At 43.1% G+C, this 14,179-nt stretch overlaps 1 protein-coding gene across 2 annotated transcripts in view; it reads right to left on the reverse strand.

Annotated features, from left to right (window-relative positions):
- LOC141105922 (protein mono-ADP-ribosyltransferase PARP14-like) overlaps positions 1-14,179 on the reverse strand; it is a 166,832-nt gene that overhangs the window by 67,077 nt on the left and 85,576 nt on the right. For both annotated transcript variants that reach the window (XM_073596138.1, XM_073596146.1), the window contains one exon: positions 9,765-9,938. In XM_073596138.1, the coding sequence (XP_073452239.1) occupies positions 9,765-9,938 (174 nt within the window). The remainder of the gene's footprint in view (positions 1-9,764; positions 9,939-14,179) is intronic.

Genomic DNA, 14,179 nt, shown 5'->3' on the forward strand with positions numbered 1-14,179 from the left:
GCAAAATCAACTGCCTGCCTGTAGTATGAGAACACCACCAACCTTCTACAGGTAGCTTTAGCTGAACACTGTGAGGTGGACGCACCCCACTAACTTGTAGGTTTAGCAGAACACTGTGAGCAGGACGCACTGCACTAACTGTAAATAGTCTAGCTGCCTGACTGTGGTACTAATAGGATCAAAAGAACACCAGCAATTTTCTTCAGGTAGCTGTATTTACTGTAACAAGACAAGCCTGCCTGTCAGTAAGAAGATAACAGAAACGGATCTAGCTGAACACTGTGAGCAGGACGCACCCCACTAGCTTGTAGGTTTAGCTGAACACTGTGAGGTGGACGCACCCCACTAACTTGTAGGTTTAGCTGAACACTGTGAGCAGGACGCACCCCACTAACTTGTAGGTTTAGCAGAACACTGTGAGCAGGACGCACTGCACTAACTGTAAATAGTCTAGCTGCCTGACTGTGGTACTAATAGGATCAAAAGAACACCAGCAATTTTCTTCAGGTAGCTGTATTTACTGTAACAAGACAAGCCTGCCTGTCAGTAAGAAGATAACAGAAACGGATCTAGCTGAACACTGTGAGCAGGACGCACCCCACTAGCTTGTAGGTTTAGCTGAACACTGTGAGATGGACGCACTCCACTAACTTGTAGGTTTAGCTGAACACTGTGAGCAGGACGCACCCCAATAACTTGTAGGTTTAGCAGAACACTGTGAGCAGGACGCACTGCACTAACTGTAAATAGTCTAGCTGCCTGACTGTGGTACTAATAGGATCAAAAGAACACCAGCAATTTTCTTCAGGTAGCTGTATTTACTGTAACAAGACAAGCCTGCCTGTCAGTAAGAAGATAACAGAAACGGATCTAGCTGAACACTGTGAGCAGGACGCACCCCACTAGCTTGTAGGTTTAGCTGAACACTGTGAGGTGGACGCACCCCACTAACTTGTAGGTTTAGCAGAACACTGTGAGCAGGACGCACTGCACTAACTGTAAATAGTCTAGCTGCCTGACTGTGGTACTAATAGGATCAAAAGAACACCAGTAATTTTCTTTAAAATACTGTAACAAGACAAGCCTGCCTGTCAGTAAGAAGATAACAGAAACGGATCTAGCTGAACACTGTGAGCAGGACGCACCCCACTAGCTTGTAGGTTTAGCTGAACACTGTGAGGTGGACGCACCCCACTAACTTGTAGGTTTACCTGAACACTGTGAGCAGGACGCACCCCACTAACTTGTAGGTTTACCAGAACACTGTGAGCAGGACGCACTGCACTAACTGTAAATAGTCTAGCTGCCTGACTGTGGTACTAATAGGATCAAAAGAACACCAGCAATTTTCTTCAGGTAGCTGTATTTACTGTAACAAGACAAGCCTGCCTGTCAGTAAGAAGATAACAGAAACGGATCTAGCTGAACACTGTGAGCAGGACGCACCCCACTAGCTTGTAGGTTTAGCTGAACACTGTGAGGTGGACGCACCCCACTAACTTGTAGGTTTAGCTGAACACTGTGAGCAGGACGCACCCCACTAACTTGTAGGTTTAGCAGAACACTGTGAGCAGGACGCACTGCACTAACTGTAAATAGTCTAGCTGCCTGACTGTGGTACTAATAGGATCAAAAGAACACCAGCAATTTTCTTCAGGTAGCTGTATTTACTGTAACAAGACAAGCCTGCCTGTCAGTAAGAAGATAACAGAAACGGATCTAGCTGAACACTGTGAGCAGGACGCACCCCACTAGCTTGTAGGTTTAGCTGAACACTGTGAGGTGGACGCACCCCACTAACTTGTAGGTTTAGCTGAACACTGTGAGCAGGACACACCCCACTAACTTGTAGGTTTAGCAGAACACTGTGAGCAGGACGCACTGCACTAACTGTAAATAGTCTAGCTGCCTGACTGTGGTACTAATAGGATCAAAAGAGAACCAGCAATTTTCTTCAGGTAGCTGTATTTACTGTAACAAGACAAGCCTGCCTGTCAGTAAGAAGATAACAGAAACGGATCTAGCTGAACACTGTGAGCAGGACGCACCCCACTAGCTTGTAGGTTTAGCTGAACACTGTGAGGTGGACGCACCCCACTAACTTGTAGGTTTAGCAGAACACTGTGAGCAGGACGCACTGCACTAACTGTAAATAGTCTAGCTGCCTGACTGTGGTACTAATAGGATCAAAAGAACACCAGTAATTTTCTTTAAAATACTGTAACAAGACAAGCCTGCCTGTCAGTAAGAAGATAACAGAAACGGATCTAGCTGAACACTGTGAGCAGGATGCACCCCACTAGCTTGTAGGTTTAGCTGAACACTGTGAGGTGGACGCACCCCACTAACTTGTAGGTTTACCTGAACACTGTGAGCAGGACGCACCCCACTAACTTGTAGGTTTACCAGAACACTGTGAGCAGGACGCACTGCACTAACTGTAAATAGTCTAGCTGCCTGACTGTGGTACTAATAGGATCAAAAGAACACCAGCAATTTTCTTCAGGTAGCTGTATTTACTGTAACAAGACAAGCCTGCCTGTCAGTAAGAAGATAACAGAAACGGATCTAGCTGAACACTGTGAGCAGGACGCACCCCACTAGCTTGTAGGTTTAGCTGAACACTGTGAGGTGGACGCACCCCACTAACTTGTAGGTTTAGCTGAACACTGTGAGCAGGACGCACCCCAATAACTTGTAGGTTTAGCAGAACACTGTGAGCAGGACGCACTGCACTAACTGTAAATAGTCTAGCTGCCTGACTGTGGTACTAATAGGATCAAAAGAACACCAGCAATTTTCTTCAGGTAGCTGTATTTACTGTAACAAGACAAGCCTGCCTGTCAGTAAGAAGATAACAGAAACGGATCTAGCTGAACACTGTGAGCAGGACGCACCCCACTAGCTTGTAGGTTTAGCTGAACACTGTGAGGTGGACGCACCCCACTAACTTGTAGGTTTAGCTGAACACTGTGAGCAGGACACACCCCACTAACTTGTAGGTTTAGCAGAACACTGTGAGCAGGACGCACTGCACTAACTGTAAATAGTCTAGCTGCCTGACTGTGGTACTAATAGGATCAAAAGAGAACCAGCAATTTTCTTCAGGTAGCTGTATTTACTGTAACAAGACAAGCCTGCCTGTCAGTAAGAAGATAACAGAAACGGATCTAGCTGAACACTGTGAGCAGGACGCACCCCACTAGCTTGTAGGTTTAGCTGAACACTGTGAGGTGGACGCACCCCACTAACTTGTAGGTTTAGCTGAACACTGTGAGCAGGACGCACCCCACTTACTTGTAGGTTTAGCAGAACACTGTGAGCAGGACGCACTGCACTAAATGTAAATAGTCTAGCTGCCTGACTGTGGTACTAATAGGATCAAAAGAACACCAGTAATTTTCTTCAAAATACTGTAGCAAGACAAGCCTGCCTGTCAGTAGGAATATAACAGGAACGGATCTAGCTGAACACTGTGAGCAGGACGCACTGCACTAAATGTAAATAGTCTAGAAGATAACAGGAACGGATCTAGCTAAACTGAATACAGTGTATATATATATATATATGCAACACCTGGGATGCATATATATACACAATACACTTTAAGTGCAGCTAACTGACTGACTGTCCTGCCTAATCTAGCTAACTCAAATGAAATGACACTGTCTCTCTCTCTCTCTAAGCACACCGGAACACACTGCACAGGGCCGCCGTGCAGGCGGCCTTATATAGTGTGGGGCGTGTACTAAATCCCCTGAGCCATAATTGGCCAAAGCCTCCTTGGCTTTGGCCAATTACGGCTCTCTGTTAAGGCGGCGCTGTGATTGGCCAAGCATGCGGGTCATAGTGCATGCTTGGCCAATCATCAGCAAGCAATGCACTGCGATGCCGCAGTGAATTATGGGCCGTGACGCGCCACACGAATTTGGCACGAACGGCCCATATCGTTCGCAATTCGACAAACGATCGAACAGCCGATGTTCGAACACGAAGCTCATCCCTACTATGGACACATATAGAACAGCAGTTTAGCACTATCCCCCTGAATAGGGCACCATGGTGCTATACTTCCCTACCTGCTTCCCTCAAGTTACATCCAATCATAGGACCGACTCTCCGAGTCGGTCATATGGCGTGCACGAAACCAGAACTTTGGTCCACCCATTCCCCGCTGTTTCCCGTATTGGGTAACCCCGGGTTTTCTACAGGGGAAGAGAATGGTCCATTTCAAGACCTTCGAGAGAGAGGCTGCTTTTCAAACTTCCCATTTTTTAATAGACAACGCCTGGCCCACAATCTCCACACTGATGCAACCAGATGATCAGTTTGGATTACCTTTCTGGCGAGCGCTTCAGCTCCAGCATTTCTTCCTAACCCCAGACCCCCCAACACAATACCATAGTCAACAGACTCTGTTTGAATCTCACTGTGAGGATAAGGACCCCCTCCCCCACACTCTATCTAAGATGTACGCCTTTTTCATCTCCCCCCCCTCCGGATGATTTCACACTACCGAGTCTCAGTAAATGGGAAAGAGATCTCAATAGGTCTTTCACACCCTCACAACATCAAAACCTCATCCACCTCTCCCTGAAATCTTCCATCTGTACGTGCACACAGGAATCCAAGTAGAAAATATTGATGCAATGGTATCTCACCCTGTCAGTTCTGAGTTTTCCAGAGACTTCGGTGCGTTGCTGGAGATGTGGAGACGAGACAGGAACTTTTCTCCATATCTTTTGGTCCTGCTCAACACTCCAACAATTCTGGTTGGAGTTACAGAGGATCTCACAACAATTAACGGACTTCACTATCCCGATGGATCCTGCCTTCTTCCTGCTCACATATACTGATTCGGACGTACAAAAAAATCAACTCTTCGTCACCTGACTAACGCTGCCAAAGCCTGTGTCACTCTGTGTTGGAAAGACCCCAACCCCCCTACCATCGCCATGTGGCTCAATAAGGTTAGGAATCTCAATACCCTAGAAGATTGGTACTAACTGCCCAAAATAAGAGAGAATGATATACGAAAACATGGGCATACTGGAACATGTTCGTATATTTGGATGAAGAAGAGAAGTCCCTCCTGGAGAATTGCTCTGGAGATTGAGGTTCTCCTGTCATTTGTACGTTTGCATCCACATGCTCCATCACCCTGGCTCCCTTTATCCTTTACCCCCATACCCCTCCTTTTTTTTGTTTCGTTATTTTTCTTTTTGCTTCAGGACCCTCTTGGGTGACCCTTTGTTTCTACAATCTATCTTCTCTCTGTCTAAAAATGTGAAGTGCCTGCTCGTACTGTGCGAACAGTATGTACATGGATACCACTTGTTTTTGCGAAGTGAGAAGCTCATATGTGGTTCAGTGATGTTATATTAACTGCTTCTGAACAACTCTGCTTTGGATCTCATGGCTTGTATCTATGTTTGGTGGGACAGGACACCTTTGATGCTCTTGTTATATTATATTATATTATATTATATTTTGATGGATACTTTATTCTTCCACTTAAATAAAGAATTTGAAATTGAATATTGCTCCACTCAGCTATGTGAAACATAAAAATAAATTAACTATAGTGTGCTGAGGTGCAATATATACACATCATTGACCATAGCCAGCATGCTAATTACAGTGAACCTAGTGACAAGTGTGCTATAATTACACAATCAGCAATTCAATCTGGCTATCCCTATCTATTGCACTCTGTAAGCTCTGCAGAAACTGATTGGCTGAATTGTGTTTGTATTTTATTTTTTTATTTTTTTTTAGCAGTGCACCTCCTTTTATCTGTTTCCAGGAATCAGACTTGAGTCCGGAAGCAGGAAAGTGATGACAAAGGTGTGTAATTCTCAAGACTGTCAGTGCAGGAACTGTTTTTACTGAACGTATATATGTTTTGAACTGTGAAAGAGGTCTGTGTCTGCAAAACTGTTGAAAAAAAAGGAGAAAAAAAAAAAACGTGATGGTGATTCCTGTTTCATTTAATTTATATCTATACTTGAAGCTGACAATGGCCAGGGATTTGTTATATAGGAACTAAACACCTTTACCTGAAAAGTCCTGCCTACTCTCTCCATACCTTGTCTGAGGAATTAGAACTAGCTGTGCATAATTAAGGCAAGCATTTGCACCAGTTTCAGTAACATTACCAACACAGAGACAAATTCAGATAGTTCTAACTACCAAAACTTTAAGGCCGGGTTCACACCTATGCGAATTAGATGCGGCTTTCCACGCATCCAATTCGCATAGCAGGAGAATGTGACTGGCTCCCTATGGAGCCGGTTCACATATCTCTGTTGGGGCTGCAGAGCGCACCGGACAGAACTGCTGTGCATCTTTGGCTCCGTTTCAGGGCCGAATTCAGGCAAAGATATGGCCCTGATTCGTCCCTGAAACGGGGAACAGGGACGCACAGCGCTCCTGTGTGATCCGTAGGTGGTTCCAGTGTGAACCCGGCCTAAGAACCTATCAGTTTGGCAGCAACAGATTCTTAAAGCATTACCACCAGTTCATAGATGAGGAACATGATAGTAAAAGGACCAGCTCTTGGCTGATTTACAGAGGTACGCCAGTACTCTGGGTGGGGCATCTCTGTTCTAGGAATTTATTATAAATATGCACAAAGCTCTATCCTCATCCCCTTTTAGTTATTGGTCAGGAGATTCAGGGATACTTATGATGTCATTACCCAAATATGGCAATATCCATACTTGGGAAATGACTTCAGGAACTGGGTTGAAGAAGCCTCATAGGAAACTGAGAGACTAGTTCCCCTTAGAACCATTTCACAATGAGGCGCTTTTCAGGCGCTTTCACGCTAAAAATAGCACCTCAAAAGCTCACAAAAAAACTATTTCCATTAAAATCAATGAATGCTTTCACACTGGGGCAGTGCGCTGGCAGGGCTGTGAAAAAATGCCCCTTTCCACTGAAATTAACAGAAAGCTTTTCAAAAACGCCTGAAAAGCTCTTCAAATGCGCTTAGTGTTTTACTGGCAGTTTAGAAGCACCTCAATGAGAAAGGGGCCTAAAGGTCTGCCTTCATTTTTATTAACAGCAGACTGCAGTGGCCTTATTTAAAAGCCTATATAAGACTCAATAAGGATCTGTCCATGGTTGTGCGCTGTCAGTCAACAGCAAGGTGGACCTGATGGGAGACTAGTCTCTTAGTTCTCCATCAGGCTTCGTCCACTGTATTAGAAAACTCCTCAGCCATGCGCCTGTCAGTGTGACAAAACCAAAGAAATTCCCATCTTAACTTTCTGACCAGCCTACAACCAACTGAATTGTCCTGTGTAACAATATGCGTTAAAAACAGGGGTTTATTTTGCACACATTTGCAAATACATGCATAAGCTACAGAGCCCCGGCAAGGCACCCCAGTCTTTCTGTAGTCCTAACTAAATTTTGAGAGCCTCCACATTTGAACCACATGCATTATAATGGATAGGCAAAGGGCCATATACTTGTGAGGGGATGCACTGGACACCTTTGCTGCCATGGTGCTATTTGCTGGCTGTCCAGTGCACCCCCGTGCCTTTAAGGAGGGGTGGGCTCCCTCCAGTCTCACCTACCCTCTGCCTATCCATTATAATGCATGTGCTTCCACTGTGGAGGCGCTGTAGCTTACGCCTGTATATGCAAATGTGTGCAGACTAAACCCGTATTTAATGCATACTGTTAGGATAATTTGGTTGGTTGCAGGCTGGTCGGTAAATTGAGCTGGGAATTTCTTTGGTTTTGTTGTGCGTGTGTTACCCTTCCATGTGCTCCTTGCTGCAAAGGACAGTTATATACGAGGGCAGTGGACATATGTTTGTATTGTCAGTGTGACAGGTGCAGTGCCTGGAGAGAAAGCGAACCGAGAAAGAAATGTCCAGTATAGACACTCCATGCTCATCGCTGGCCTCTGTCAAATTTATGTGCTGTACATGAATCTGGTGCAAACACCGGCAATTGTGGCAGCCCTACGAAATTCTAAAGGGTGTTTGTGTCACCATTTATGAAATCCCAACAGTATGCTTGAAGGCTTCAGAGCAGTATATCTCAACCTTGTTTAAGTCAAGGCAAACTTTGACATTACGGAAAATCTTGAGGCAACACATTCTAAAATGTAAAAAACTAAACCAATAGTTTTACATAATGCAGCAGAATCCAAACATGTAGGACACCCAACATTAGAGGTGATTTATTCTTACAAAGCAAATATACCTTTGCATGCTGGTACTGACATGTTCCAGCATTTCTCTTTTCCCTCAATTTCTCTCCCTTGCTCAACTAACGTGATCCCAGTGCTGATGGAGAGGGACAGGGAGGGGCAAACAAGATGCTGTGCAATATGCTGTGCATTCACCCAACATCCTCCTTATCAACCAATAACATCAACAGTTGTTAGGATGCCAGTGGCTGGTCTGCATAGTGCCCAAGGTTGTAATGCTGCACAATAAAAACCCATGGCTTTGTGTAACAAAAAAGCTTGATACATTTGGGGCAATTTTTAGGCATTTTGCTAAGGCACCCCTGAAGAACCCAGAAGGCACCCTGGTTGAGAAAGGCTGCTCTAGGGGAGCTGATAGTGACTGCATGCATAAAGATGCAAACTGAAATGTTATGATGTCCTCTATTCATGGACTAATATTATTTTTCATGGTAGCCATTTTATTTCAATTGTATATATTTTATTTGTAACTATGCCTCGTGCCCCGCCTTTAATTGGTTTACCCAACCAATTAATCTACACGTCAAAGCAGTTTTTATGATATGTTTTAGAGAGTTGAGAGGGACAATACTTTGATATTTGCTGCTTCAAGTGTTTTTCTGGAACTTGCAGTAGTGACTGTCAATGCATACATGAGTAGTAAAGAAATCAAGTAAATCAGGGAAGTCCACATCTGACAGGACATTACAAATATAGATAAGACATCATACATTTATGATCATATTATTTTGAAACATTATGTTTAATTTACATATTACTAGAGACCTCAGATCAACAGCATAGCAAAACATTTCACAGTAATGTACCTTAGTCTATATAACTTTGATAAATGGCCACTGCTCCAAAATATTATGCTGTGCTGTTGACCTGTGCTTGATCTGTAATATTAATTAAAAAACATATATTCAATGGAAGCTATATTTTCACTACTTTATCAAATTAATTCAACTAGGTCTGAATGTGCCTCTATCTAATGCCGCGTACAAACGAGCGGATTTTTCGTTGGAAAAATCTTGGATGGTTTTTCCAATGGAATTCCGCTCAAGCTTGGCTTGCATACACACGGTTACACAAAAGTTCGCTGAACTTTCGACCGTCAAGAATGCGGTGACGTACAACACTACGACAAGTCGAGAAAATGAAGTTCAATGCTTCGGAGCATGCGTCGAATTGTTTCCGAGCATGCGTAGGAATTTTGCGCGTCGGAATTGGTACAGACGATCGGAATTTCCGATCAAAACTTTTTCCAACCGAAAAATTGAGAACCTGCTCTCAATCTTTTGCTGTCTGGAATTCCGCCAGCAAAAGTCTGATGGAGCATACACACGGTCGCATTTTCCGACCAAAAGCTCTCATCGGACTTTTGCTTGTGGAATTTCTGATCGTGTGTACGTGACATAAAACCTAACCACAGCAGATAAAGCTGGCTTTACCATAATGTTTAATTTGTATTACCATAATATTTTTTAATGCTTTTAAAAAGTCTTAATTACATTTTGAAATACAATGCCCATGCATCCAAATTATCTCTTACCTGTGCCAATGGCGGGAATGGCAACAGATTTTAGACCCACATTTTCACACTGAAGTAAGATATCTGTTACAAGTTTAGGAATGTTCTCGACATTGTTTTTACTATTACAGTGTAGAATCCACTTGCAGGGTAGACCTCCATGTCCCGTCATAACAATTTCTTTTCTTGTAGCGCCTAAAAATTGTAAAATCATGGGTAAAATTGTTAGATCTCCCTAACGGGAGCACAGACATTTTTATTAAAAAAAAAGAGGAAAAAAAAAAGCATGCTCTATGAATGGAGAAGGCAGACCACTCAATCATCTACCTGTTCTCCATTCTTAGATTGATTGTTTTTCATTCATAGAAGCTATAGGAACAAAGAAAGAGGTGTTAAGGACAGGACTCACCAAGGTGTCCCACTCCGGCTCTGCAGTGAGAACTGAGTGAACAAACACTGTTGATCACTCTTCTCCTCCTCCACTCTGAGCAGGGTGCTGGGACTGTCAGTCTCCAGCTCTCTGCTCCTCCGGTGCTCACAGGAGCGCTGGGCTGTGGAGGGGGTGGGGGGAGGGGCTGGCTAAGGCGCTCGGCTTTTCTAGGTTACTAGTTGTTAATAAGTTTACTGTTTAACCACTTGCCTACTGGGCACTTAAACCCCCCCTCCTGCCCAGACCAATTTTCAGCTTTCAGTGCTCTCACACTTTGAATGACAATTACTCAGTCATGTAATACTGTACCCAAATGAATTTTTTGTCCTTTTTTCATATAAATAGAGCTTTCTTTTGGTGGTATTTGATCACCTCTAGGTTTTTTATTTTTTGTGTTATAAATGGGAGACTCCGCTGCCTGCCACAATTTTATGATAAGCGCTTTTTTAACACAGAGAATGTAAGTGTTTTACTTTTAAATAAATTCATTTTTACAAAACGTTATTACACTATGCGGCCCTTTTTTCATCCCTTATGGGCCACCACAAGATCAAGTTACTTGTAGAAGAGCTCTGCCTAGAGTCCTGGATAGAACTTGGATTCCATATCGTTTGACTGGGGAACCCCACTTCATTGTCTGTTGGCAATACAAGCTTTACTGACTCATGAGACATGTTTTTATGAGTCCAACTGTTCCAGTAAGCCTGCATTGCTTCTACGCGGGGGATCCATTATATTTGTGTCACTTTTCAACCAGCTATCCACGTGATGTATAACACTACCATCTTTATGGGACTTTTTACCTTTTTCTAGAATCTTGTTTTTTTAGATGCCTATTAGAGTATCTTATATTATTATTTGAGATATATGCAGTTATGTGCGTTTGTTTGGTGTATACATTATTCTCAATTTAAAAATCTTTGTATTTTAACTAGCGCTACACTACACCTGTACTTTTTACAAATCTCCTTGTTTGTTGTGTGAGCTGCTATCTAATTGAGTAAGCACAGTGTTTTGATTATTTTTTAACGCATTTTCTTTGTTTCTGTGATAACATTTTGCAAATTATTAATTTTTCTTCATAAATTTTGGCCCCAATTTATACTGCTACATATCTTTGTTAAAAATAACCCAAATTAGTGGATATTATTTGGTCTTTGTGAAAGTTAGAGAGCCTACAAGTTCATTTCTTGCGACTCTAACAAACCAGGAAAGTACAAATACCCCCCAAATGACCCCTTTTTGAAAGTAGACATTCCAAGGTATTTAGTAAGATGCATGGTGAGGTTTTTGATGTTGTAATTTTTTCCCACAATTCTTTGCAAAATGAAGATTTCTCTTTCCACAAAATTGTCATTGTAATGCCGCGTACACGCGATCGCACATTCCGACAACAAAATCCATGTTTTTTTCTGACGGAAGTTGGTTCAAACTTGTCTTGCATACACACGGTCACACAAAGTTGGTTGGAATTTGCGAACGTCAAGAACGCGGGGATGTACAACACGTACGACGGGACTAGAAAGAGGAAGTTCAATACCAAGTGCGCCACCCTATGGGCTCCTTCTGCTAATCTCGTGTTAGTAGAAGTTTGGTGAGAGATGATTCACGCTTTTTCAGACTCGCGCTTTTCTGATTGTTACTGCTCTTCAGTTTGTGCTTGTGGGTTCATATCTGGTTTTCAGTGCGTGTAGTCAGTTCGCATTTGTTTTTCAGTGCGTATTTTATAGTACATATTTGAATTTGCAGTGCGTTCTTGTCCGCTCGCTCTTCTCAGGCCTTTCTGTTTTTCAGTGCGTTCTGTTAGTTTGTTCTGACCAGCCAACCGTTTTGAAGCCATGCTGCCATTTCGTACTTGTCGTAGAGTACGTGCTATGCAGGGGCTTGGTGTTGGGGTTCTTGCTTTAATCCAAGCCCAGTCCATGAACAGGGCTGGGAGGAGATTATGGACCAAGAATTGGTTGCTCCAGTGTGTCCAGTTCTCGCACACGCCTTTGTTGCGGGAGATCCGTGAGAATAATCCTGATGATTTCAGTAATTATCTCCGGATGACGGACCCCGTTTTTCACCGTCTGTTTGGCTTTGCTGTCCCCTTATATTAGCAGGCAGGACACCTGCATGCGGCAAGCCATCACTCCTCAACAGAGGCTAGTCGCCACCTTGCGGTACTTGACGACGGGGAGAAGTTTGCAGGACATCAAGTTCTCGACAGGCATCTCCCCCCAGGCTCTGGGGATCATTATTCCAGAGACCTGTTCTGCCATTATACAGGTCCTGCAGAAGGACTATATTAAAGTAAGATTTCTCCTTTAAAATCACATTATATGTATTTAATGTTTGCTAATGTATTTGATTTCTTTCATCATTCCATAATTACCCTGATCGTAATATGCTGTGAATGTCCCCTTTGTCCTCATGCTTGCTGGAATTTTTGAAACTTCCTTACACTAACTTTGTTCTTCATGCATATTTGCCTTCACTAACCTCCCCAGCATGCTATCCCGGGCCCATACACACCTAGCCTAGTCACTCAACAATGTATTTTGTCAGCTCCATAGTACTGCTTTACCCTAAACACCCCCTAAAATGTTTAGAAATGTTATTTGTGTGCTTAAATTCATGTAGAGTGCCAGAGGCTTTTTTTTTGGGGTCCCAAACTCATTTGGAACCCTCCCTCCCCGCCAACCGCTAAGTTAACCAATACCCATCCTCTATCTGCTGACTTTGCCAAACCCATACACACTATACCTACCTCTTTTGTGGTCATATTTATGGATGAATTCACAAAAGCATGTAGTGAAAGGGCATGCCTGAATACTTTCAAGTGGTATTGTTTAAAGTTTTGTTCTCCTATTATCTTGATAGGTAATTGCAGAATGTAAAAAAGTGCTTCAATTTGTACAGTGTGTATTCATATTTTTGTATTATGACACTTCTTACCTGTCCAGTGGACTGCCAATAGTGTAATTAAGGAGGGGCTGGTAATGTGTAAAGTAACACACATTATTTATGCATTCAGCTCTCAATGAAGTGGAGATGGTTACCTGTCCAAAACACCCCCCCCCCCCTAAAAATTTAACAATGTACCCATCAGTGGAGGTGAGGAATATGATAAGTGTACTTTATATATTTGTCTTTAAATACTCCTTCAAATAAATGTTATACTGATGTTGGCCAAGAATGTTTGTGTCTAATCTGCTTGCAATGTTATGTGCAAAATGACTGATTTTTTTTTTTGTTTGACACCACAGTTTCCTTCACAGGAATGGCAGACTGTGGCTTCCCAATTTGACCAGCGTTGGGACTTTCCCAACTGCGAAGGGACAATAGATGGGAAACACATCCACATCGTACCACCCCCCCAACTCGGGGCCATACTATTATAATTATAAGGGGTTTATTATTATTACTATTATACAGGTTTTATATAGCGCCAACAGTTTGCGCAGCACTTTACAACATGAGAGCAGACATTACAGTTACATTACAATTTGGTACAAGAGGAATCAGAGAGCCCTGCTCGTTAGAGCTTACAATCTAAAAAGGAAGGGTCAATTGATACAAAAGGTAATAGCTGTGGGGGATGAGCTGATGGAGGAAGTAAAACAGTGTTAGTTAGAAGCAGGATAGGCTTCTTTGAAGAGAAGGGTTTTCAGGGATCGCCTAAAGATGGATAGATTAGGGGACAGTCGGACAGATTAGGGTAGGGGACTTCCAAAGGATGGGAGAAGCTCTGGAGAAATCCTGGAGGCGAGCACGGGAGGAGGTGACAAGGGAGCTAGAGGGCAGAGTCTTGGGATGACCGAAGAGAGTGGCTTGGTTGGTATTTTGGGACTAGATTAGTGATGTAGCTGGGGGCAGAGTTATGGATGGCTTTGTAAATTATTGTTAGTACTTTGAATTTTATTCGTTGGGTAAGTGGAAGCCAGTGGAGGGATTGGCAGAGAGGGGTGGAGGACACTGAATGGTTGGTAAGGTGGATGAGTCTTGCAGCGGCATTCATTAT

Source organism: Aquarana catesbeiana, linkage group LG01 (genome assembly GCF_042186555.1).
Source record: "Aquarana catesbeiana isolate 2022-GZ linkage group LG01, ASM4218655v1, whole genome shotgun sequence".
NCBI classification, from domain to species: domain Eukaryota; kingdom Metazoa; phylum Chordata; class Amphibia; order Anura; family Ranidae; genus Aquarana; species Aquarana catesbeiana.